At 44.6% G+C, this 26,907-nt stretch overlaps 1 protein-coding gene across 2 annotated transcripts in view; it reads left to right on the forward strand.

Annotated features, from left to right (window-relative positions):
• The window catches only part of CENPO (centromere protein O), a 111,921-nt gene that overhangs the window by 65,133 nt on the left and 19,881 nt on the right, over window positions 1–26,907 (forward strand). For both annotated transcript variants that reach the window (XM_085613082.1, XM_085613083.1), the window contains exon 5: window positions 12,475–12,734. In XM_085613082.1, the coding sequence (XP_085469208.1) occupies window positions 12,475–12,734 (260 nt within the window). The remainder of the gene's footprint in view (window positions 1–12,474; window positions 12,735–26,907) is intronic.

Consider the following 26,907-nt stretch of genomic DNA (forward strand, 5'->3'; position numbering starts at 1 on the left):
GTTTGCTAAGCAGGTATAAGGTGTCGGTGAATTCTCACGCAAAAATCAAATCTATTTAATCCCTGTAAATGAAGCCTCCAAAAGGCCTGTTATTGCGTGAGATCTGGAGTTAGGATTTGGCTGTTGCTTGGCACTGTTCTAATGCATTGGAGTTTTACTGTTGTGGTTAATGTAATTTATGGGAAGTTCGATCTTTCCAGGTTTTGTTGAAAGCCCCTGAGAGATGGGTAAAACATGCAAGGAACACAATTGCCCATAATCCAGTAACTGTGTGGGAGAGAGCCCAGGGCCCTAGTGGTAGTTCTCAGTGCAAATGATTGAGAGTGACAAAGAGTTTGTATGATTGACAAGTAAGGGTATAGAAGTGTTAGAGTCAAGAAAATGTTTGCAGTAGATAGATTTCTTGATATTTCTGGAGGTTGCTATTTAAGGGAGAGTGTGGTAGAAGAAACCAGGTGCATACCTCCTGCAAGGTGGCAAGACCTCTGGGGAGGACCATTGTTGAGGTTTCTTTGCAACCCAATCTAGGGAAGAGGGTGCACTAGGTTGATGCGCCTCATCTTGGCTCCTTGAGGGGGTTGCGGCCTACAGCATAGCTTTGTGTCTTTGAACCTTTAGCAGTATACAATTCAGCCCCTGCACCAAAGAACTGAAAGTCTGGCACATTTTCTTTGATTATTGGAGACTATAAGGAGGCAAATCAGATGAATGTGGAAATAACATTGACAGCTATATATTACTGTTGCAACTGTAAATTCACACTGTCAGATCTGCCAAATATGATGCTGGGAAATTTTCTGCTGCTGCTTGTAATTAGTGGAAATCTTACCCTTCTCTGTCAGTATTGCACTTGATCTTAAAAAAATCTTCAACGCCTCATCCTTTCTAATTGGTTTTCCTGCATTTTAATACTTTTCCTTCCATTCTGGTTTTCTGATAATGTAAGACCGGATTGGGTCTTTTTGTTTAGAATACTGTCCTGGTTTTGATTTGGACCTAAATTCATTAATATGATACACATTGTTTACACTGTTTTATTAATGGATCATTTTCCTCATGTTTCAATTTACTGCATGGAACTAGACATGGTTGTCTGCTTTTCCCTTATGTATTTTTATTCGATCTTGAATCTTGTCTGAGTCAAAATAAAAATATTTTTCAAATTAGAATGGCCAATTTCAATGATGAACAGATTACACCTTCATTTTATTTTATTGTATATGTCAGATCCTTAGTCTTCCCTACGACTTCATTTATCTGAAATGTTTCCTTCTATTCCAGAGTTTCTGGATATAAATATAATTCTGATAAAACAGAAGTCTTGCTCCATAATAGTCAGTGTTTACATGTTATGTTTAATTATAGCAACTTCCACTGGAGCCATAAAAAAGAATGTAATTATTTGTTTCCTTTACTAAAGTTATTGCCACTGCCCTTAAAATTCATTTTGTTTCAATCAAAAAGAAAAAAACACTCTAATTAATATGTCACCTATATATACAGTAAGGTTGGGAAGCAATGATTCAATTAAAATGCTTATTTTGTTCCTTGAATTTATTACCCTTTAGAATTCCAGTATTTGTTTTGATAGTTAATTGTATGTAGTCAGAATTCAAATGGAATAAAATACCCCCTAGAATTGCACTGTGTAAATTGCAACTACCCAAAACAGAAAGGGGTGTCTGATTTCCTGATTTTTACCATACTTCGAAATGGTGTTTGGAGGGGGAAAGAAGATGGCGGATTGACGCCGCCACCGAGAGCTGCGCCCTGAGTAATCACCGCTCTGCTCTCCCGCTGCACTACGGAGCGCGCCACTCATTTACAGTTTCCTCCTTCGTGAAAGCTACAGAGGAACTTGCCGAGACGGACTGGGTTGGGCTCCGGTTTCGTTCTGGTCGGTGTTGGTCTCGCTGCGAAGGGAGGCTGGGACGCAGCTGGGAGCCTGCCGCCGCTGCCGCCGCTGCTTGTGATCCTCAGCCGGGAGAACTGGCTGTGCGTAGTTGGGACACTCGTTACTTCTGCTGATACCGCCCTGCTTCCACAACTATGAGGAACGTTTCTGGAGCCTGCTTGGTCGGTTGAATACTGGAGCCAAGAGGAATGCGGTAGGCTGAGACTTTTGTCGGCATTTAACACACTGCCTGCATCGGTTTTACCAAGTTTCTCAGACGTTTCCACACGCTGCTGCCAGCTGCTGAGAGCATTGTTTACACCCTTCTTGCTCTTTGCTACATTGTGTCAAGAACTGTTTTGGCTGTTCACCGGGGGTTAATTTGACTAAGTAAGGAGAGCCTTGTTTAAACTCACCTGCATTTCCTCGATGCGGTTTAGGATTGCTGGTAAATCGAGACTCTGTTGCTTTGTTTGGCGCCCCCACTTATAGGGTCTCCTTTTGTGTCTTACTCCCGCAATTCTTGCACTCTATTGTTTGAAATGGCACCACCTAAAACAACAAGTCAAAAAGGGAGCAGAGCTGCCACCCGCGCCCTCACAGCTGTCTCTGAGCAAACTGCATTGAATAAGGAGGAACCACAGTTCCATTCTTCAAAAGGCACTGAAAATCGCTCTACCTCCAAGGTCGGGCGTCCTATTCTTAAAATTCTGCAGTCAGACATGGTGAGCGAGCTTATTCACCCTGGGGGAACCATAAATTCAACCCTGGAGGGTGAAATGGTGGAAGCAGTACTGGAGGCTGTCCAAAGTGGCTCAAAGCAGTTGAGCGCTCGCTCTTCGGATCACTGTTCTCTGCCTCGTACAGAATGCCTTCCGGCGCAGGACTCTTTACTTCACTGCTCACTTGGAGAGGTGGTGGTGGATGAGGTCTCGAACTGCTTATCTCTAGAAACTTCACCTAAACAAGGTGACAACGCTATAATAGAGGACACACAAATGAGAGATGCGCAACCAGCTCCCTCTCAACAAGTGACTTTAGAACAAGCCCTTAATGGAGATAGCGTAGATCATGTTTCTGTACCCATTGAACAAAATATAGAAGAGAGCCGGCAAATATGTGAATCTCCCTTAGGACCTGAAGGCGATGCACAGCCCAATGACTCCTAAGACTTCTCAACTGTCGGGTATGAACAAGTTTCCTTTTCTCCTATCTCATCAACTACTAAAGGGGCTCAGATACCTTGCAAAGAAAGTACTTTTCAAAATCATGATTTACTGGCAGACACTTCCGGCAATGGGACTTCCAGCGACATGCAGACAATAGAACAATCAGCCTGCTTATCCAGTGGAAAGAAGAAGAAGAAAAGATGTAACTCTAATATTAACGACGCCGGAATATACAAAAAAGGGAGTGATAAAGAAAGCGAGGGGCGTAGCACCAAATCTGTCTCCACTAAACTGGCCATCACGAATAGCCCGCTTCGCAAATGGGTTACCGCAAAGGGTGGTGGGAAATCTTTGATTTTGAGACTCTCTGGCTCCGGCCTTGGCTCAGACTCTGGTCTTTTTAGTGGCCGTACTATGGGTCCAGGGCTTGCTCCTGGCCCTGCTCTGCTTCGTCAAGCCTCAACCTCGCCACAGGACTCGAGTTTAACATCCGACAATGCTATAAGCCACTCAACAAGCTCTACTTCCTCTTTTATTTCGACATCTTTAGTCTCTACTCAACCTCAAATGAATGCTCCACCTGCTAACCTTCCGTATTCTTCTACAGGCGCTACAGGTTCATAGGGAAGAAGCCCAGGCATACTATACGCAGGCCAAGGCAGATAGTTCAGCGATTAAGCAGGCACTCGCGGAGGTAAACGCAAAGTTGCTGTATTAACTGCAGATATTACGGAGCTGCAACAGCGAGTATCAGATACCGAGGACCACATGTCAAGGGCAGCTAAGACTTCTGACGCACACGAAAACCAGCTCGTCGTTTTGCAAAGCAAAGTCGAGGATTTAGAGAACAGGCAGCGACGCAATAACATCCGCCTATTAGGTGTGCCTGAAAATGAGGAAGGTGCTGACCCGAGAGCATTCATAGTAAAACTACTCGAGTGCATTCCCAGATTTAGACGACTGGGACTGGGACTGCCAGATACAGCGGGCACATCGATTACCTTCCGTTGTTAACAACTCGGCAGATCGTCATTTTCCTCGGCCCTTTCTCATCTTCTTCGGAAACTATCTCTTGCGAGAAGCAGTCTCCATTAAAGCCCGCCCCACTGCTCCTATTAAGGTGGGATCTTATTCTATCTTCTGCAGATCGGATTTGTGCAAGCACACGATGGACAGGCGAGGGAAATTGCGCCAGCTGATAGACCCTTTAAAAGCTGCAGGAGCGCAGGTTTTCTTACAAGAGCCGGCCCGTCTGAAAATCATCAAAAATGGCTAAGTTCATTGGTGCATACTGAGCACGCTGCTCAGCAGGTTCTGGCAAAGTTGCAGTCAGGAACTATATAATGCTGACTTTTTGGCTTAGCCCTTTCTTCTCACTTAAATTATATAATTAATGATACTACAAAGTATTATCAGGGAAGGATGAAAATGTATTTTGATGGGTCGTACTCATAGCAAATAGTGCACCGTAATGCAGAGGATGATTGTGGTGGTTTCACCGGGTAGGGTCCCCTCTTTTTGCCTTGTTTTTGCTATTAAAGGGACTTCTTCTCTGAATTAGGACTGATACCATTTTTTGTGCTTCTTTATCTTTTTTTTTTTTTTCAACCTTTGGACTCTTTCTTACTTTTATTAGGTTGAATAGACTTTGTTGTGTTTCACGGTGTGGTGGGTGGGTGGGAGGGGTGGTTCTCAGGGTGCTGAAGTTCTCGTTGGCTGTCTCATCAGTGACAGCAGGGAGGGGGGGTGATTCTTTTCTTAGGAGACAGGGTGGGATCTGGGTGGGTTAGTTTTCGGACGATGGTTGGGTGTTGGAGGCGAGAGGGGTTTCAGGTGGGGGGATTTAAACAGCCACAGTTTATTGGATCACACATGGGCAGAACAATGGGGGAAGTGGCTACTTAACGGGGGGTAAGGACGACTGGACCAGGTTTACATATATTATTCGATGTTGGAATGTAGCCGGACTTAACCAAGCTGGCAAGCGACGGTTAGTAAAGGAAGAGCTACGTGTCTTTAAGCCCCATATATTAGGACTGGCGGAAACACACATTGCATACAAGAATAGAGCTCTGTTAAAGCAATTGGGTTATGATGTTATTGTATGTACGTCACAAACTATTTCTATTCGAGGGGTGGCTTTATTAAAATCTAGGAGCTGCAGGGCTGTTGTCCTTCGATCACTTGCTGATCCAAAGGGGAGATGGGCTATTTCACAAATTACAATTTAGGGGCGTAAATTTACAATATGTATGGTATACGGCCCGAACATTGACTGCCCGGATATTATCTTTCATCTGAGGTCTGAACTCCTCGAGTGGTCTGGCGAAAAGATTGTGATGGGAGACTTTAACTGTATTTTAGATGGAAAGATTGACACTACCAACACTATTGCACGTGACCGAATGTGTAGAACTAGGGCGGCTGTCCTAGAACTCCTTCATTTACATCAGTTGGAAGATTCATGGAGAAGGCTTTTTCCAAACATACCAGGTTATACTTTTTATTCTGCACCGCACGAGCACTACTCTAGGATTTATGATATTCGCTAATAGGGCTATCTTGGAAAACGCATTCGTCACGGTATGTCCCAAAATTACATCTGACCACAAACCGGTCATGTTAATAGTGCAATTGCCGTCTAATGTTCAGGAACCAACTAGAGAATTTACCTTTCCTAGACACCTCCTTAGTAACTTGAAATATGTCGATTTTATAAGAATTACACTCGAGGAGCATATCGATAATAATCGGGGCACGGCCCCTATTGCAATCGTATGGAACTGTCTAAAAGCTTGTGTAAGAGTGCAACGTTGCAATATATTATCAAACAAAATCGACAGGGCCTTTTTCAGCACGAGCAAGAACAATTGATTTATCTGTAGGTTATTGAGGCCAGAGCCAAGATAAAGAGGCGGCTAAGGGATAAAGTCGCAAATATCTATTTCAAATTTAGAACAAAGCAGTATGAATATGGTGAAAGAGTGGGCCGCCTGTTGGCTAATCAAATAGCAGATCATAGGACTAAATCATGCGTCAAATCAATCAAAGGGGTAGACGGTCTGGTTCATACTAGATCTACGGCTATTGTAGAACAATTTAGGTTATTTTATGCTGATTTGTACGGTGACTCTGTCAGCTTTGATCAACATATTGCTTCAGCTTACATACAGGAGTGCGCAATGCCAGTTTTGGATTCTTTCCATTCCGAGCCCCTGCAGGAAGATGTTGGGGTGAGGAAGGTCAAGGAAGCAATTAAGGCTCTGCCCGCCGGCAAGGTAGTCGGCGAGGATAAGATCCCGCTGGAATTTTATAAAGTTCTCAAAAGTACACTAATCCCAATTTATCTTGAGCTATGTAATGCAAGGCGAGGAAGTTCCTCCTTCTTGGAATGTTACGAACATTGTCGTATTTCCTAAAAAGGGGAAGCCTATAGATGAAATGATCTCTTACCGGCAGATAGCCCTGATAAATGCTGACGCAAAACTTTTTTCTAAAATTCTCGCTACGCGATTGGCCCCTATTATTCATTTATTAGTCTCAGAACAGCAACCTGGTTTTGTTCCTGGAAGAGACATGGCTGCACATATTAATACTGCGATTGCGGCATTCGATGTCTCAGGACAACTAGGCCAGCAGCTAGGGATGCTGATGTTGGATGCTGAAAAGGCCTTTGACAGAGTAAGTTGGGGAGCTCTATGGACAACGATGTCTTCTATAGGTCACGGTCAAAGGTTCATCTCGGCAGTACAAAAGCTATACAGGAGCCCAACAGCTGCAATCAAACTAAATGGCCAATCATCTGCTTATTTTTTAGTCCAAAGGGGCACGCGGCAGGGTTGGCCGCTATCCCCTTTACTATTTGGAATTTTCATTGAGCCTTTTATTAAGCATTTACTATCTAGTGCTGATATAATCCCGGTTACTCTAAACGGGATGGATCTTAAACTAACCGCATACGCAGACGACATTGCAGTGTTTACGAGTCAGCCGGTAAACGCTTTGACCGCTATAACTTTTGAGGCACAGCGATTTGGCTCTTTCTCCGGCTATAAACTTAATTTGAACAAAACTCAGACATTATTGAACTTCCAACCCGAAAATCTACCAACGGCCTTTGGTGTCACAAAGGATGCAATATATTTGGGAGTATCTCTTAGTAGTCAAGTTAGTGATATTATTTCATTGAATTATGAACCTTTGTTGAGGAAAGTAGTCACGAATCTGCGGTGCTGACACCGGCTCCCCCTCAGTATATATGGGAGATGTAACGTTGTCAAAATGAATGTTCTTCCAAAGTTTTTGTATTTTTTTCGTACCATCCCTGTGCGGGTGCCCCAGACCTTTTTTAAGTGCTTGGATAAGGCTGTCGGTAGTTTTATTTGGGGATACCGGCGCGCTAGGAGAGCCATACGATTTATAAAACTATCATTTAAGCAGGGTTGTTTCCAACTTCCAGACTGTAAACTATACTTCTGGGCAGCGTTTGCCGGGTGAATACACAGTTTAGTTAAAGGACCTGAAGTCGGTGCTAGTTGGCTTTCATACCACTTGGCTTCTGGATCTTGCTCCGGGGATTTACTATATAAAACATCTGACCCGAATTACTACAAGCGGGTACGATTCAAGATAGTAGGGACATAACTAATATATGGCGCAAAATTTCCAAGACACATGAATTTCCTGACTTGCATGTATATACTGTATTTACTGTATTATGGGGGAATCCTTTATTGTCTAGTATATTCCATGACCACGTTGCATTTTTTGGGGTTACTAGACAAGGTGTTATCAGCAAAACCTACCAGAAACTTATAAGGGGCGGTTAGTGACGACGGTTTACAGATAGCTGCTAAATTAAGTCAGATTTTTAACTGCAATATTACTAAAGAGGAGATGAACAAATCTCTAGAAACAATAGATTCAGCAGTATCATCAGTCAAGCTGAAGCTTCAGCTAATTAGATTAACATTTATGCTTTATTATACTCCGGAGCGAATTTCTAAATGGGCTACTAACTTAAATAACACCAAATTATACTGTCCGAAATGTCAGGAATTAGCCGCAGATTTACGTCATATGTTTTTTACATGTCCCATGTTGAAAGAATTTTTTTTTGAAAACATATTTTATTAATCGATTGCACAGATGTCAACAACAGCATCAAATTGCAGCATATCTCCGTAGCAATCTATTTGTAAATTTACCAGAAATATATCTGGAACAGTGACAACCCCCCCAAATCCCCCCACCCCATCCCCAGCGTCGCACCATGTCCATGAATTCGCTGCCACCGCCCCAAGGCCCCACTGCCACATCGTATTGTAATAAGATGAATCCCCCGATCGTCCCCACTTGCCTGGCGCCCCCTCTTCCCGACTAGTCTCCCTAGACATCCCCATGATTAAACCTCTTCTTCCACTGGTGGCACCAGCCACAACCCCCGGTAATCCGCCCACCGTTTCCATATTTTGTAGTGCTTGTGTGGACATCCTCGGGCTACAAATATGGGCAGTTCCAGCCCCATACAAAAATCTAGGCTATTTTTCCATGCTGTGAGCGATGGGGCTCTAGGCGCCTTCCATGCCCTGGCGATATCCCGCTTTGCCAGCGTAAGGCCCAGCCGTAGCAGGTGCCGCTTATATATGTTGCCCCCGATGCCCTCCATGACATGTAGTAATGCAAAGCGTGGCGTGCGCGGGATCACCCACCCCAGCACCTCAGCTGGCCAAGTAGTTACCCCCCTCCAGAATCGGTCCAGCGCTGGGCAGTGTCAAATAGTGTGAATAAATGTCCCTTCCTCCTGACCACACCGAAGACAGTCCGGAGCAGCAATCAAACCCGCTCGGAACAGCCTGGCCCGGGTAAAATACACCCTGTGCAGATATTTAAATTGTATAAGGCGCAGCCGCATCGCTAAAGCTGCTTCCCTTGGGGCTGCCAGGGCCTCCCTCCAGTCGTCCTCATCTAAGGCCCCCACGTCAGTTTCCCAATCCTCCCGCAACTTCTGAAGCTTCGTAGAGCAATGGATCACTAGGGCCTGATAGATCCTGAAGATTTTCCGGGTTCCCAGATCCCCCATAAAAAACCTCGCTTCTAGTGGGCTAAACTCTGGGAGCGATGTCAGACCCTCCAGACTGGGGGACAGTGCATGCCGCAGTTACAGATATCTGTAGAACTGTGATTGGGGCATAGAGAATTCCCTCTGCAGGTCCTGAAATGATTTAAGTGTCGTACCACTCATAACATTTCCCAACGATGTTGAAAGAATTTTGGTCCGGTATCACCCTCGCCCTTGCAGTTTGGGCCGGGTACGACAATCCGGTTACGTAGAAAGAGCTGGAGTTGGGAATATTTTCAGAGCTAGGCTGTCTTACTAAATCTTTTGCTTCTGTCATATCGGCCTGCGCTCGTTTATGTATAGCTCGTTCTCGGATCCAGAGCAGTAGTCCAAGTATTACTGAATTTTGGACCTTACTAAGGGAAATCTATGAAATGGAGATGGCATTAGCTAAAGTTAGAGGCCCTCGGTCTTGGCTCAAATTTAAAAGGATATGGTCTTGCCTTCAATGGGATTGAGAGTTTAAAGAATTCCCTCCCTTTTCTACACTATATAATTTGCTTTATTTATTACAACGGTATCAAAATGTACTTGTATTGGATAAATTACAAAAATGTTATGTTTTTTCTGCTTGTGCCCCCATGTGTCCTGCCTATGACTACTATCGGTTTGTTGTTTATGAATTCTCTTGCCTATGTAATGTATTTTTATTTCTGGCTATAAAATAATTTAAAAAATGTAAAATGTTTTTTTTTTAACGATACTTCTTTTATCAGACAAGCCTCTTGTTTATTAAATAATGATTGCTGTCAATAGCACTCCAAGATGGGTTAGTATGGAAAAAAGTGTTCTTTTAAATACTGCACATGAATAATTTGCCTAAATTGAAGAAATGATTATTAATAAAACACATTCGGCATTTATTGCAAGAACTCATATTTTCTTAAGTGTCTAATTATGACAATCTTGCCTCCCTCTATGATCGGGTATAATGAGCTAATAAAAATTGTCATCCAATCATTTTTTTCTTTATTGGTAAGACTGGCACGCAAAAGGCCTTTCTTGAATTTATCAGCTATTGAGAAGTTGGAAAATTATTTCTTTTAGAGATTTACAATAATCTTTTAATCTACCTATCAATGCTTGTACATAATATTAAGAAGTATTATATCAATTAGACGGCCAATTTTTTTCCACATTTTGTTCTTCGGTTTCTTACAAAATTATATTCATTTTTGGAGTAGTGAAATATTCCCAGAGTTTCATTTATTTATAAGGAGCTTCAACAATATATCTCGCCAAGAACTAAACCTCAGATTGAAACAACATAGAACTTCTAAAGCTGCACTATCACTCAAACATTATTGCACAAATGCCATTTCACTAGAAAAGAAAAAACACTTTAGAAAAGTCTTTCCACCAGAGGGTAATTTGCTGAAAAGCAGTGGAAATAAAAATGATCTAGTATTTTATAGTAGTTGATACAGTTAGTAGTGTCCAAAAGTGAAAGAGATCCCAAAAATCAGTTGGGGAAAGTAAGAGGTCATTTCAATTTAAGAATACAACTTACTTTAGATCATATCAGAATCCAAAACGAAACACTTTACCACAATGAAAAGGCATATGACCCCTTTCTTTACATGGCATGACCAATATAAATCATCATCAGTATTCAAAATCTATTGTAACTTAACCTGTGTAAATAGTTGTAGACTATGAACGATAAATGTTTGATGTAAGTTAATCGGTGTACATAGTAGTAAACTAGGAAGGATAAAAGAAAAGGGTCATATGCCTTTTCATTGTGATAAAGTGTTTCGTTTTGGATTCTGATATCATCTAAAGTAAGTTGTATTCTTAAATTGAATTGACCTCTTACTTTCCCCAATGGATTTTTGAGATCTCTTTCACTTTTTGGACACTACTAACTGTATCAACTACTATAAAATACTAGATCATTTTTATTTCCACTGCTTTTCAGCAAATTACCATCTGGTGGAAAGTCTTTTTTAAAGTGTCTTTTCTATTCTGGCAAAATGGCATTTGTGCAAATCACAGAATTGATAGAGTACGTGTCTTCCAACCACAACCTCAACAAAACAGTTGCAAATTGACACTCATTTGCCAACTTTTTAGCAACAAAATCTATTTCTATTTAACCTTCTTGTTCTCATTGTTTCCAAAGTGTATATGTATGTAAATTGTATGCTTAATCTCTATATATTTGTTCCTGTTCCTGTTTCTCCTTCTGTCTTTTCATATACCACTCTCTCCTTTCCTCTTTTTTCTTTATTTTTTTTTTACTTATCACATTACATATTTAATTTATTTTTTAATAAACACTTTGTGAATTATTTTTGATACAATTATTTCATTTTCATTAATTTCAAATTCCCTAAATGGTTTTGTTTCTGATACTATTGTCATTGCCTAATAATTGTATTAACCTCATTGATGCTCTTATTTCTTGTGAAACCCTTAATACAACTGTTGAGCAGAAACAAAATTAGTGACAGGATGGCAAAATGAAATAGCTGAAGGCAATATTAGGCAACACATGAGGTTAATGCTTCATTCTGAATAGCTCAGTGGGAAGTGCACTTGTTGCAGCTGTCTGTGTGTAACCCTCATGTTGCAGAATTAAGTCACAGCAAAGTCAGCTTGGCACATGTATTGCCTATTAATATTTTAGGTTGTAATGGTCATATTTATTTTTAAACCGTTTGTTTCGGCTTATAGTTCTAATCCATGGTGAGAAATATGTCAAGCACACCGTTTGTGTGCTCTTTGCTATTTGTTGTTTCTACAAAACTGACTTAAGGAGTAGAATTTTTCACATGGCTCCCACAGTTTAGTTCAGGCTTTAATTATGTCCTGGATTTTCAATGGTAAATCTCTATTGACTGGTTTTGCAAAACCTAATGAGGTGCACCATGTATCCGCTTTCCTCATATAATGTACCTTATGTCATTGCATATTTTACCCCATCCATTTTTTACATCTCTATACTGGCTTTTAACTAATACAGGCAAGTCTTGAAGATGGCTTGCCTGGCCTACATTATCCACTGCAGTTCTCCAGCAGGATTGCTTGTCATGGATAGTAAACTTTATCAGTGTCTCACAAGCACTAGCCTTCAATTAATTCTTAATTGCTGAAGACTGAGATTTAGTCTTGGCACCACCATCATTTACCTGGCTTTGAACTTTGATGTGACCTGGTCTACGCACAGCAAAACCATAAGATAAATAAAAATCGCAAAGGAAAGGCTTCAGGAATAGAATCCGTGTTGTAAATTAATACATTTAAGTGTGTACTCTTATTTGTATACTGTTTTTGTGTTGTTACAGGAATTAGTGGAAAAGTGACTGCACGTGGTGTCTGCATCTGCATCAGCACTGCCTACGAGTGTACTTACTTAGACTCATACTACGTCGACCTGACATTAAGACCGTACATCCGGATTAACCATCATTCAGTCCCCATATTCATTCCGCTGCAGGACATAGCTAAGAAGCACCTACCAAAAAATCTAAAGAAGTTCCTGTCTGTTCTGTTTGATCATTTGAACGCTTACGCTGGACGAAAGTACCAGGTTGATAAACTGCAGGTAAAGCCCTTCATGGTGTCACAACCTCATACTGTAACTATGCCTGCATTACCTACCAGAAAAAACTGATCTTCATTCCTCAATTACATATTTATGACTCAGATATCAGTTATTCATTAAATTGCACCTGAAATTATCAGTGCCATGAAGTTTTTCACTCCACAGTGCACATCTAATAATTTTTTCTATTTACTAAGGATATTATCATCAGTACATCAGCAGTTCTCAGTAGTGTAGCACTGAAGTGCTGTCACGTTGCCCTTTTGAGGCTGCATATGCATGCCTAAGTGATTGAGAAGGGCGTTGGTTGGTGTGTCCCATTTCAAGGTCAACACTGCTATATAAGAATAGCCATAACTCAGAGTGATGGTTGCTACTGAGACAGGAAGGGAGTTAGAGTTTTTCTGTCCCGACAAAGAATGTTGATGCCTTTAAATAGTGATGTTTTGTGCATCAGGATTTAAATTCAGAGATGGGCCTTTTTGCTGAGACCACTTTTAGACTGATAGATCAGCAATTCCTCTGTAGGAAGAAAAGTGCAACTTTGTAGAGTGCTATGGGCATTGCTAGAGCATTTAAGGATCTTGTCCTAACTATAGGTAATGCGTGTGGGGATCAGAGTTCCTGGCTAATGTTGCCTAGTGGCTGAAGAGTCAAAGTAAGTCTTGCCGCAGTGTTCTGTAGCAGTTGGAATCTATGAAACCGATAATTGGTAGTATGGAGATGCAAAGTGTTGCGATAGTTCACACATGAGGGCACATGTAGCCTGGTTCAAATAAGAGGGATTTTTTGCCCGAGTAGTCTCATAAGACGGTCGGATTTCCCCACTACTGTGTGAATTTGGAGTCCAAGCCTGAGATCAGAGGCCAAGGTTGGTCCAAAGCTGTTCATTCTGTGCTGGTGGATTGCCCAGCGAGAGTGCGACTATTTATGTGGCACAGGCATTTGTCTCCGTTTTGTTAGTTTTTGGTTTCAGATGATTTTTTTCTTTGACCTTGGCAAGGCAAGTTCTGAGTCCACTACAGTCAGTACCTGTTTGTGGTTCCATTTTCAGCAAGATTGTGTTACAGGTTAGGCCGAAAGATTTGATGAATGCAAAAAGAACTATTGATGGACAGAATGCAGAACAATGTCATACATTCACCCCAGTACATAGATCTGGGCCTAAATCCATTGTTTTTTTGCTCACCATGCCATTCCAGTTTGGACCCAGCCATATGCAAATCAGTCTTGACCCTGTGCCCAATGGGAACAGTCCAGCCCGAACTGCCAGGCCAGGTCCTCCCTGGACTGGAAACAAGCATCCTAGGACCGGTTTCGGGGTTTCACCCCTCATCAGCCAGGATAGCTTGATTCCAGTGGCATGGAGAGCACGGGACTAACGTCTGAGAATACCCGTCCCACTCGGGGTGACAAATGCAAAAAGAACTGTTGATGGACAGAATGCAGAACAATGGCATACATTCACCCCAGTACAGAGATCTGGGCCTAAATCCATCGTTTTTTTGCTCACCATGCCATTCCAGTTTGGACCCAGCCATATCCAAATCAGTCTTGACCCTGTGCCTAATGGGAACAGTCCAGCCCGAACTGCCAGGCCAGGTCCTCCCTGGACTGGAAACAAGCATCCTAGGACTGGTTTCGGGGTTTCACCCCTCTTCAGCCAGGATACCTTGATTCCAGTGGCATGGAGAGCACGGGACTCACGTCTGAGCATACCCATCCCACTCTGGGTGACAAATGCAAAAAGAACTATTGATGGACAGAATGCAGAACAATGTCATACATTCACACCAGTACAGAGATCTGGGCCTAAATCCATTGTTTTAAGATAGCCTGGCTGATGAGGGTTATGAACCCGAAACCGGTCCCAGGATGCTTGTTTCTGGTCCAGGGGTGACATGGTTTGGCAGTTCGGGCTGGACTGTTCTCATGAGGCACAGGGTCAGACTGATTTGCATATGGCCATGTCTGAACTGGGGTGGTGGAGTGAGCTAAAGAATCCTGATGGATTAAACCCAGATCAGTTGACTGGAGGTGAGTGTTTGATTTGCTTAAATGCTCCGTCCATCATCCCCTTTGGTATCGCAAAAGATTTGATGAGGCAGAGCAGTGGCCTGAGGCACATTTTGAACAAAGTTGGAGTGATCTTAGCCTTGTGTGATGCCAGAAGTGAGTCAACAAGGCAGTGGGGCAGAAGGTGTGGACAAGATAATTTGTATGCAGTTTGAGAGGCGGATTCACAACCTTTTCAGCAAAGCACAGGACTGTAGACTAATGGACTGGGCTAAACGCACCAGAGAGGTCCAGAATTACGAGGGTTGCTGCTACTCCCCCATGTGCTGATGTTGGAAGATTGCATCCCATGAATGGGCAAAAGGCAACTTGGTTTTTGGTTAAGAGTACCTGGGTCTTATTGTAGCCGTTAGGTGTTATGACCACTATTGTTCAAATCAGCTTTGCCATTGGTAAGTAGTTGTCTGGGACGCAGAGGTCTAGTGTAAGCTTCTTCGGGAGTAGCTTTATGTAAGAAACTTTCAAGGTGTCCAGGAAGATTCCTTCTAGAAAAGCACAAATGGGTATCTTAGCCAAATCAAACAAGCATTGGCAGATCATGTATAGGATAAAATAATTAAGTGTGTGATGATAGTGTTTTTAGATGTAAAATAGTCCCTTATGCATTGTAATGCTTGCACTCCATAGGAGGTGACGTAATATGCCAAGCAGCCAATAGCACAACATAAGAGAGTAATGTTTTTCTGGTTGGTGCGGAAGCCCTCTTATTATAAGAATTAGTAATAATACCTTTTGCAGGCAGCTGTCACTGGCTTCACTGAGATATAATTATGTTGCTGTAGATTGTAGCAAAATTATGAGGACCACAGATGCTACTGCTTTCTCTTAGCCCACGTGGGCTGCTGTGAAATGTTTGCCCCTGTAGTGCCAGCGCAGCGGCTACTACAGCCAATTTCAACACACTGTGATCATTAACGTGTACTTAAACAGGGACCTCATACATTTATCACAGTGCCCTACATGCTCACGGCAAAAACTGCAAAAGTTCAATGGGATTAATTAAAAAAAAAGCTTAAATATACTGGACCATAACTATGTTTACTCTCATCCTGCTTTTGCACTGTTGAATTCTCCTATTAGGAATGCAGCAGGAAGACCACAGAGCCCTTTACCCTGCAGATTGTTGATCTAGGTCTAGAGATCATCATTTAGTAAGGACAAGCCCTTTGCCCTTTGTTACAGAAAAAATCCAGGTGGGACTCCTGTGTCGTGTCCCAGCATGCCTTAGCAGAAGCTGTGTATCAAAATCAGGCTTAGTAGAAAGAACCGTTCTCATCCAGGGGATACTCATCAATAGTCATAATCTATGAATAATCCCCGCCCATGTGCGGGATCCCGGAGCATATAGAAAATACATATATATAAATATATATATATATACATATGTGAAAACATATAAATGCAGCCTAATAATGTTCAAAACATGGCAATGCTGTAAATTACATATTTTTGCATAGTAGTGCCCCCGTAACCCGTAAGGAAAAAAGGAAGCATCAGGCAAATTATAACACAGCACTGCTTTATTGCCATAAAGCAACATGTAATTGTAGGCATTCGCCAGTAGGCTGCAGTAGAGTATCAAGAATCCAAGAAAACTGACACCTTGCCTTTAAGGCATTAGAGTAGGGGGACCGTGCCTTTAAGGCCTGCCCGTGACCCCCTGCTCCCATGATGCACTACAGGTGACAGTTGGGCCAGTTCTTTTTTCCGGCTCCTTCTGTGAGGATCCTGGAGCTTGAGCTCTTCAGTTTTTTGACTGAAATTTTGAATTACAGCTTTTTCTAGCTTTTTTCGACGTTTTCTGGCTTATAAGGGCTAATTCTGCTGGTTCCAGTGAATTTTCCAATTTTTTTCCAGTCAGAATGTCTCCTTTATTTAGGAAATGCCCTTCTTGTGGTAATAAAATGGCACTGTTGGATCCACACTCGGTGTGTATTGTGTGTTTACCATCAAAACACGATCCTGACCAGTGTCCCCACTGCCAGAAGTTCTCAAAGCGCACTCTGAGGGACAGAGAGCGCATTAAACTGCATGCAAGACTGGAGAAGGAACGAAGCCGTCGTGAAGGCGAGCATTCCTCATCAAGACCACCTTCTTCAGCTACGCAAGTACAGAAACGGCGACATACCAGCTCCCCGGGCTCCAAGAAGACCAGGAGTCCAAGAGGTTCGCCGTCGACGTCGAGGATGCCGGCGAAGAGGCAGAGAACTTCGGCGTCAAGGGATTCATCCCATCATCAAGAGTCTCCGCCGCACAAAAGTAAGTCGGCGTCGAGAGGCGGCCCTTCGGGCTCGAAGGCTGCTAGTCTGGTGACATCTGAACTGTCTCCGTCGACGTCGAGGCTTCCGTCGACGTCGAGACACTCTCCGCCACCCTCGAGGGGGTCGACGTCGAGAGATGCGGCGACGTACATTCCGCCGCGAGTGGGCCGGTCGCCGTCGATGGTTACCCCCACTCGGCGACATAGAAGGTCGACGTCGAGAGGAACATCGACGTCAAGAAGTCGACGTCGAGAGAGGTCGCCGTCAAGGTCACCACGTCGACGTCGAGAGAGGTCGACGTCGAAGTCGCCCAGTCGACGTCGAGAGAGGTCGACGTCGAAGAGTCGACGGCGAGAGAGGTCGACGTCGAAGTCGCCCAGTCGACGTCGAGAGAGGTCGACGTCGAAGTCGCCCAGTCGACGGCGAGAGAGGTCGACGTCGAAGACACGGCCGACGTCGAGATCATCTAGCCGACGTCAGGTGCCAGAGAAGAGGAGATCGACATCGAGGTCTCCACGACCGGCGTCGAGACCAGAACGGCATACCTCACACTTGCCGATGGTGACGCAGACGTCGTCGACGTCAAGGGATTCGACGTCGAGGGCGAAGACTGGACCGCCCGCGGAGAGGTCCCCAGGAGAACAGTCATCATCTCCGGGACTGCACATCGTGCAAATATCTCCAGAAAGATCACCCGAGGCTCCAGAGCGGTTTGGACTGTCACCGCGCTGGTTACGAGATGTGGGCGCTGCCGCATGTCGGAGTCCGGGATCGGACTACTCCCGCATGTATTCCCCACCGCGCAGGAGTAAATCGCCTCCGAGGGATCCACGGCCAATTTCACCACGCCGGTCTCGTTCCAGGGACCGTCGCACCGCGCCAAAACGTCCAAGATCTCCGTCCAAGCGCAGATCAGGATCAAGGGCTCACCAAAGCGAACGCTCCCACAAGAGGCGACGCACCAGGTCGTCCACTGGGACTGCATCCACAAGATCCTCAGTCCGGGACTACTCTCCTACTTTTTCATCCACGCCTCCATCGCGAGTGTCCCCGGTGGATGACATTATAACTTTCTCGGACGTCCTGGGTAGAGGGGCGCAAAAGTTGAACATCGCACTGCACGCCCCTCAGGCACCCACTTCTGTGATCTTTGACACTTTACACCATCGGTCAGCTCCCAGACCTCTGCTCCCGTTGGTGCCAGGATTGTTAGAACCAGCGATGGCCACGTTCCTTACACCGGCTACAGTGGGCTCGGTCCCCTCGAGAATAGCAAAGAAGTACAAGGCTCCGGCCGAGGACCCTTTATTCTTGAGGGCGGACCCGCCAGCGGATTCGGTGATAGTGGCGGCGGCCATGAAGTCTCACTCAGCCTCAATATCTGCTTCTGTCCCCCCTGAGAAGGACAGCAAGCTGATGGACTCCTACGGCAGGAGAATGTGCAACACATCTGCCGCGCATATGAAGGTCGCTAGCGCTTCAGCCCTGCTAGGGAGGTATGATCGTTCCCTATGGGATTCCCTGGCCAGATTCGTGGAGAGATTGCCTAGGGAGGACAGGCAGGACTTCACGGAGATCCTACATGAAGGCGGACTGGTGGCAAACCAAGTAATAAGCGCAGCGGCGGATGCATCAGACCTAGCCGCGCATGGCTACTCCCATGGCATCTGCTCCCGCCGTTCGGCCTGGCTCAGATTAACAGCCCTCAAACCAGATGCGCAGAAAAGGATTCTTAACCTGCCGTTTAATGGATCATCGCTATTTGGAGCTCATGCGGACGACCAAATGAGCAAGATGAAAACGGAATTGGACACTGTAAAGGCTGTGGGACTGGAAAAACGCAAAGAGTTCCGCAAGCGCTTTCGCCAGGGCGACAAACGTGCCTTTCACCAGCGCGTTCAAACGCCCCAATGGTCCTCTCAAAACCAACAGAGGTCCCAGTTTCAGCAAAGGGGCCGGGGCAGAGGAAGAGGAAATGCTAAACAGCAGCAGTCCTCTAACAAGCAACCTCCCAAGCAGTGAAAACTTACTTCCTCCGCACTCGTTCGCCACTCCGGTGGGAGGAAGTGTCACCGCTCACCTGGCAGAGTGGAATACAATTACAAACGACAAATGGGTGCTGAGTATTGTAGAGCGTGGCTACTTGCTGAGGTTCAAATCTCCCCCTCCGCAGGTACCCCCACGGAAACAGCCACTCCCTCTCAGCCAAAACAAGCTTTTAAAGGACGAAGTTGCCACTCTCCTCTCCAAAAACGCCATAGAGGAAGTTCCAAACAGGCAGAGAAATCGGGGAGTGTACTCCCGGTATTTTCTTGTTCAGAAAAGAGGAGCGATCGGAGACTACAGACCCATCCTCGATCTCCGCCTACTCAACAGATTTCTCAGAAGGGAAAAATTCAGGATGCTAGCACTGCACCAGATCTTCCCACATCTACACCAAGGGGACTGGATGTGTGCCATCGATTTACAGGATGCATACTTCCACATTCCTGTCTCAGCGAAACATCGGAAGTTTCTCAGATTTCGCATCTTTCACCAACATTATCAATACAAGGTCCTGCCATTCGGCCTCAAGTCCGCGCCACGAACGTTCTCAAAGTGCATGGCGGTGGTGGCTGCATTTCTCCGCAAACGGAAGATATTCGTCTACCCATATCTAGACGACTGGCTCTTAAAAAGTTCCACCCCGGTTCAACTCCAGAGTCATCTCTCGTTCTGCCTAAACCTTCTACACTCGTTGGGCCTTCAGGTCAACTACCGGAAGTCGATCCTCAATCCAACTCAGCGGATCCACTACCTGGGCGCCTCTCTAGACTCCTCAAGCGCAAGCGTGTGTCCTTCGGAGGAGAGGTTATCCTCCATGCTGCAAAAAAGCTGCACGCTTCTCAGCACGGAATATCCCACAGCCAGGCAAGTGTCATCTCTCCTGGGATCCATGGCCTCGTGCATCTACATCGTGCCCAACGCACGTCTGCACATGCGTCCTCTGCAACAAGACCTAGAGGATCAGTGGTCGCAGAGGACCGGCCGCTGGGAAGATCACATTACCCTTCATCAAGCCGCCAAAGATTCCATCCGGTGGTGGATGAAGCGCTCCCATCTGATTCACGGCGTCCCATTCCATCAGGCGCCTCCGACACAGACGGTGGTCACAGACGCCTCCATGCAGGGCTGGGGGGCTCATATGGGCCGGCTTCAAGTACAAGGTCTCTGGTCCGCTACCGAGCAGAGCTATCACATCAACTTCTTGGAGCTACGAGCAGTCCATCTCGCTCTCAAGTCCCTGTACCCATCCCTGCAGACCGACTATGTTCAGGTTCAGACGGACAACACCACAACTATGTTCTATCTGAACAAGCAAGGAGGGACCAGATCACGGGTCCTGTCTCTGGAGGCCCAGTCAATCTGGAAATGGCTTCTGGCGAGAAACCTGACGATCGTCGCTGTTCACCTGCCAGGGACCCTGAACGTGCAGGCGGACGGCCTCAGCAGAGACTTCGTCGAAGCGCACGACTGGGTGCTCAACGAAGGCGTCGCTCAAGACATCTTCCGCTTGTGGGGCATACCAGACATCGATCTGTTCGCAGACGCGGACAACAAAAAATGCCCCGTCTTCGCCTCCAGGTTCCCTCAACGGGGGTCGCAGGGGAACGCGCTTTTGATCAGCTGGTCGAGGACATTGCTTTACGCTTTTCCTCCTCTCCCTCTCATCCCGGCTGTGATTCAGAAGTTCTACAGGGCCAGAACTCGGATGATCCTAATAGCACCGGAGTGGCCCCGGCAGTGGTGGTACCCGGATCTACTCCAGCTGTCGGAGGTACCACAGAGGAGGTTGCCATGCCTGCCGAACTTGCTGACCAAGGACAAGGGGAGAGTGTTCCACCCCAATCTCCCCTCCCTCCGCTTGACGGCATGGCTCCTGAATTCATCCAGTACGGACATCTAGATCTTCCACCGGACTGTATGAGCATTCTTCGGGAGGCGAAGAGGCCCTCCACGAGGAAGTCGTATGGCTTTAAATGGAAAAGATTCTGCTTCTGGTGTAGAGATAACACCCTTGATCCGATCCGGGGACAAGAACAGGTTATTCTCCCCTACTTACTGTACTTGGCGAAGTCTGGGTTAAAGTACTCTTCCATCAGAGTACACTTAGCTGCTATTACAGCCTATAGGAAGTCTCCTACCCAGACCTCATTCTTTCAGATGCCAGTGGTAAAGGATTTCTTAGAAGGGCTTAAGAAAGTTTACCCACCTGTGAGGTCTCCTTCCCCTTCCTGGGAACTGAACATCGTTCTCTCTAAACTGATGGGAGGTCCTTTTGAGCCGATTCATAAGGCCTCTTTGCAACATCTGACCTGGAAGGCTGCCTTCTTAGTAGCCATCACTTCGGCCCGTAGGGTTAGTGAAATTCAGGCCCTCTGCTGCAAGGAACCTTACACGGTGTTTCATGCTAATAGGGTGGTGCTCCGTACTCATCCGAGCTTCCTGCCCAAGGTGGTTTCGGACTTCCATATTAATCAGGTGATCACGTTGCCCACCTTCTTTCCTCAGCCGACCACACCCCCGGAGAGAGCTCTACACTCTCTTGACCTCCGGAGGGTTTTGAAATTCTATCTAGCTAAGACCCTTACTCTTAGAAAGTCAGACAGGCTCTTTGTTAACTATGGACCCACTAATACCGGGCTGGCTGCGGCCAAGAGATCTATCTCTAGATGGATTGTCTCTTGTATAGCTTTGGCTTACCAACTGTCCCACAAAGTTCTGCAGGGTAAACCTAGAGCACACTCTACTCGGGGGAAGGCTTCTACGGTAGCACTCCTTCGCAACGTTCCCATGTCTGAGATCTGTAAAGCGGCTACATGGCGCTCAGTCCATACTTTCACGCGCCATTATTGCCTAGATTCAGACGCACAGGCCGACGCCCAGGTGGGGCAGGCCTCTTTGAGGAACCTATTCGCATAACTGTAATGCAAGATGTGTCTTTTAATGTATGTTTTAACTGCTTTGTTGCTCGTCCGCGAGACTTTGGGTATGGGCTTGCTACTCTATTCATAGATTATGACTATTGATGAGTATCCCCTGGATGAGAAGGATTAGTTACTTACCTGTAATCCTAGTTCTCATCCAGGGGTATACTCATCAAAGTCATAAGCGACCCACCCACCTCCCCGGACGAGCAATGTTTTCTCTTTAAATAAGTGATGTATGGAAGGCAGATCTACTCAGGTGCGGAGGCACCGCCAAAAAGAACTGGCCCAACTGTCACCTGTAGTGCATCATGGGAGCAGGGGGTCACGGGCAGGCCTTAAAGGCACGGTCCCCCTACTCTAATGCCTTAAAGGCAAGGTGTCAGTTTTCTTGGATTCTTGATACTCTACTGCAGCCTACTGGCGAATGCCTACAATTACATGTTGCTTTATGGCAATAAAGCAGTGCTGTGTTATAATTTGCCTGATGCTTCCTTTTTTCCTTACGGGTTACGGGGGCACTACTATGCAAAAATATGTAATTTACAGCATTGCCATGTTTTGAACATTATTAGGCTGCATTTATATGTTTTCACATATGTATATATATATATATTTATATATATGTATTTTCTATATGCTCCGGGATCCCGCACATGGGCGGGGATTATTCATAGATTATGACTTTGATGAGTATACCCCTGGATGAGAACTAGGATTACAGGTAAGTAACTAATCCTTTTTGACCCTTGCTTGTGAACGGTATTGACCTCCCGAAACAACACTGCAGACAGCATATGTCACCTTTCAGGAGGTCTTTCTTAACGAGGGCAGCACTTTGTCTGCATGTGCACACTGGACCGATACATTCACTTAAGGGTGCTGTCCAGACACTACAAATGTAGTGGAAACAGATAGCACACAGATCAGAGTCAACTCCATGCAATCACTGCACCTCCTCAAATTAAATATGCGCTCCAATCAAATGCACCCTGGCTTCGGAAAACCTTCAGGCTCTTGTTGCGAATTTAGATATAAGCCTGTTTTGGGTAGAAAGCGGAGTTTTCCCCCGATTCTGGATTACGCATGTTGCAGTAGAACCTGCACCTTCATGTTTTTCTCCAATATAGTTGCCCATGAGAAGCAGGCTGAATTCATCAAGGAAAATACCCTTATGAAACGTTGGAAGACATCAGGGCGTGAGTACAGATTTGCTTGGTCATTCCTCATTGTGAGGGCCTAAACACTATGGAAATGTTACCCAGGAGGTAATACCTTTACCCTGTGGGCTATGTATTTCTTTGGGAATGAGGGGGAAGCAGCATACTTGTAATGGACCCTTTGCTATGCCATGTACAGCATCCAGTCCTCACTACATCCCCCGACACCCTCCTTCTCGAACTGTAAATATCATTATTTAAATGATATATTCTGGACATAAATGAAATGAGAAATTCCTATTCAAGTTATGAAATGGTATGTTTTTATTATTGTACTCTGTTTTTTCACTTCCCTTAAAGAAAAGAGAAACTGTTTCGATTGGAAATGTTCGCGATAATATTTTTGTTAACTTTTTTTATAGTCGTTGCCTAGTTTTCAAAGTAAGTAAAACCTACACACTCCGATGCATGCTGTTTAATTCACCTCAGTAGCTGAAGCTGGCCATCCTTTACCTATTTAGATTGCAGAAAGAATTGCTAGAGGCTGAGGTTCTCAAGTAATCCATCCATCACTTGTTGTCATCCTTTACTTACAGCAGCCAAATAAATAGAATTTGAATTCATAGCTGCAGAATTAAATTTCAAGAGATATGCATTAAAGTATTGATTTATTTGTTCCTTAATTACTGGAATCTGTCAACACATTCACTGTTGTCAGTTTTAGTAGGCAACGTGTTGCCCTATTCAAGTGACAGTCGTTTTTTTAACACAAGGGAATCCCAGTAATCGCCAGGGACCTGGGGCAATTTGTAGAACAAGGAATAGAGATCCATAGTTCTAGTAATGTGCGCAAATGATGTTCATTCAAATGACTCTTTTAATTAATTAAACAATTAAAGTCCCAAAAATGGTGCAGTGAGTGCCAGTGCAGGACATGATAGATGTTAGAGTCCTGATGTTGATTCTGGTATTTGTTGAGGACTGAAACGCCGTCGACTGATTATCCCACAGACCCACTTTTGTTTGAAATTCTGTTTATTGAAGTCGAACAAAGCATACGTACATATCGCTGCAGTGATAACAGTAGAGGATCAGCACAAAATAGGGTGAAGAGTATACCAGAGGGGCATGCATCCATTCGTCAAAACAGCCCCTTCCCCAACAAACCTAGTAAGGTAAAATAGGGCGTGATGCAGGGTCCTCCCGGAGAACAAGTAACAAGGCCGCAGAGCCAGAGTCTGAGTAGGGCTCATGAGGGGGGGTCAAAATAAAGCTGCCCACACAGAGTTTGAACACCCAGTAGAAAAGGAAAAATACAGCAACTTGACTGACTATGCAATAAAGACTAAGCGACTGAAAACCCCTATGTCTGGGCCGGTGTACCCACCCCATAAGGAACCACATCACATTGCAGCATGGAGAAACAATCTATACTTCAGAAAAAGTTAACGAAAACAACTACCAAAGAGAAGACAGAAATTGTAGGGAAAGAAAAAAAAAAGACTAGAAAAAGAAGAGAAGGTGGTCAACAGAGAGAGGGCAGCCTCCTTTCTGGGGAAGGAGAGGGGTGATAGAGGGGGGAGTCGATGTCAGGCGCGCCATGGGGATGGATCCGAAGACCGAAGTGAGGGTCTTTGGACACCGGAGTGGAGAGGGGCACCCGTTGGGGTTAAATAGGACGGCTCGGATATTCCGGCTCTCGACCCTGAGAAAAAGGTGCAAGGAAGTCTTCAAAAAGTTCCAAAGTGCGTAGCCTAGGGGGCATCAGGCGGGAATGATCAGTTTTAGTAAAATGTCGTATAAGTGGTTGCCAGACACGGTCAAATCCAGACCCACTTTTAAATGTATTATTTGCTATAATGGGCTGTGGTGTTCTTGTTATTTTACACGTAACTTGGTCAAGTTTATCACGTGTGTGTCCCTTATGTATGAGCACCGAGAGCGTTGTTCTGTATTGGCATTCACCGCTGTTTTTGGGAATTTAATTGTGAAATTAATTAAAATTGTACATATAATTTTTGCGTATTCCTTCAATTAGGAACCTCTCTTCCTAGTTCTACTGTCTTCTGGTGGCGAGCACATGCAGATAAAGCTGACATACTTTATTCTTATACACATACACAGCTAGTGGTGATCCCTCTGACCGTTCAGAGCTGTGACACGGAACAAGTCACATTCTATAATGAAACTGAATGACATAAATAAAGGCACAACTATCTAATATTTTTTTCCTCTACTCGCATCCAGCAGCACTGCTACCTCTTCTGCATGGCAGGGCTTTTCTAAAGCCTAGGGTTAAGTCCAGGCTCCTAAGTTCCATTCCTTAAAGGAGGACAACAGTATGGGCTCGACCCTGGTAAGCTTCTTTCGGGGTTTGCTCTCAGTGTCTCCTCCTAATCCACATGGAGTATGAGTTATTGACTTGATTAGACCAGCATGTATCTTGATTTTGACAGAACACCAGGACTTCCTTTAAACTTTTAATACTCATCCAATGAGGCGGCAGAACATTTTAATGTAGTTACCTCTTTCTCTTGTTTGTATGTTAACAAGTAGAGAGAATTGCTGTTTTGACAGTTTAAGGTGTTTTGTAGATTGAACACATTTTGAGGCCAAGTTGATACATTTTCAAGGTCCAATTGGAATCACAGGGTATGGTTTTCTGACCCCCTGGTACTAAGGAATCTGGCAATGTGCCAACCCTAATCGGAACATCCAGTTGAACTGCAGCCAATACACAAACCACTGTGCAATGTGTGTGTAAGAAGTGCTTCTGGTAATGGTCAGTTCCATGAGATGGGTCAGTGACAATTAGTGGACAGTCCAATCCTCTTTCGATTTATTTTAAAATCCTAACCTAGTGCATGTGATATGAATGTAACCATACATTAAACAAATAGTAATGCAGCAAACTATTTTGTAAGTAAAAAGACTAACAGAAAAAAAGTTAACATGGTTATTGTATTTTTCAGTCCTAGTGCCCTCTATACTAGTTCCAGCTGATTAACAAATTATCTGCCTAATTTTGAGTTTTAAGAGGGGCCTTTGCATACTTGTTTTCAGAACAAGACGTCCTGATTTTTCTGTCTAGATAGTAAGCCTGCTACCTCAGTCAAAAGCTGTGGATACGCACGCAGCCTGCGAGTCACCTGTTAAGGTCGCCCTCGTCACTGCCCGCTTCAAGTAGAGTTGGAGCTGAAGTTGTGCGCTTCTTGCCTGATATCCCTAGTGTGAAGCTCCTCTCTAATTTATGTGAGGTTTTATGGGGTTTGGTCAAAGAATCTGTTGAGAGCTTTTAACATACTACTAAACCGTGTTTAGCCAAGGAGCATGTTGACCAATGTTAGAATAAACATTAAATACGACTGAGCCTAAGAACTTGTTGAACAGTGTTAGAATAGACATTAAATACGACTGAGGCCAAAAACTTGTTGAACAGTGTTAGAATAGACATTAAATACGACTGAGCCCAAGAACTTGTTGACCAATGTTAGAATAAACATTAAATACGACTGAGCCTAAGAACTTGTTGACCAATGTTAGAATAAACATTAAATACGACTGAGCCTAAGAACTTGTTGAACAGTGTTAGAATAGACATTAAATACGACTGAGGCCAAAAACTTGTTGAATAGTGTTAGAATGGACATTAAACACAGCAGAGCTCCAGAGCTTTTTGAACACTTGTTAGCATCAACAATAGACATCA

The sequence above is a fragment of the Triturus cristatus genome, chromosome 6, assembly GCF_964204655.1.
Source record: "Triturus cristatus chromosome 6, aTriCri1.1, whole genome shotgun sequence".
NCBI lineage: Eukaryota > Metazoa > Chordata > Amphibia > Caudata > Salamandridae > Triturus > Triturus cristatus.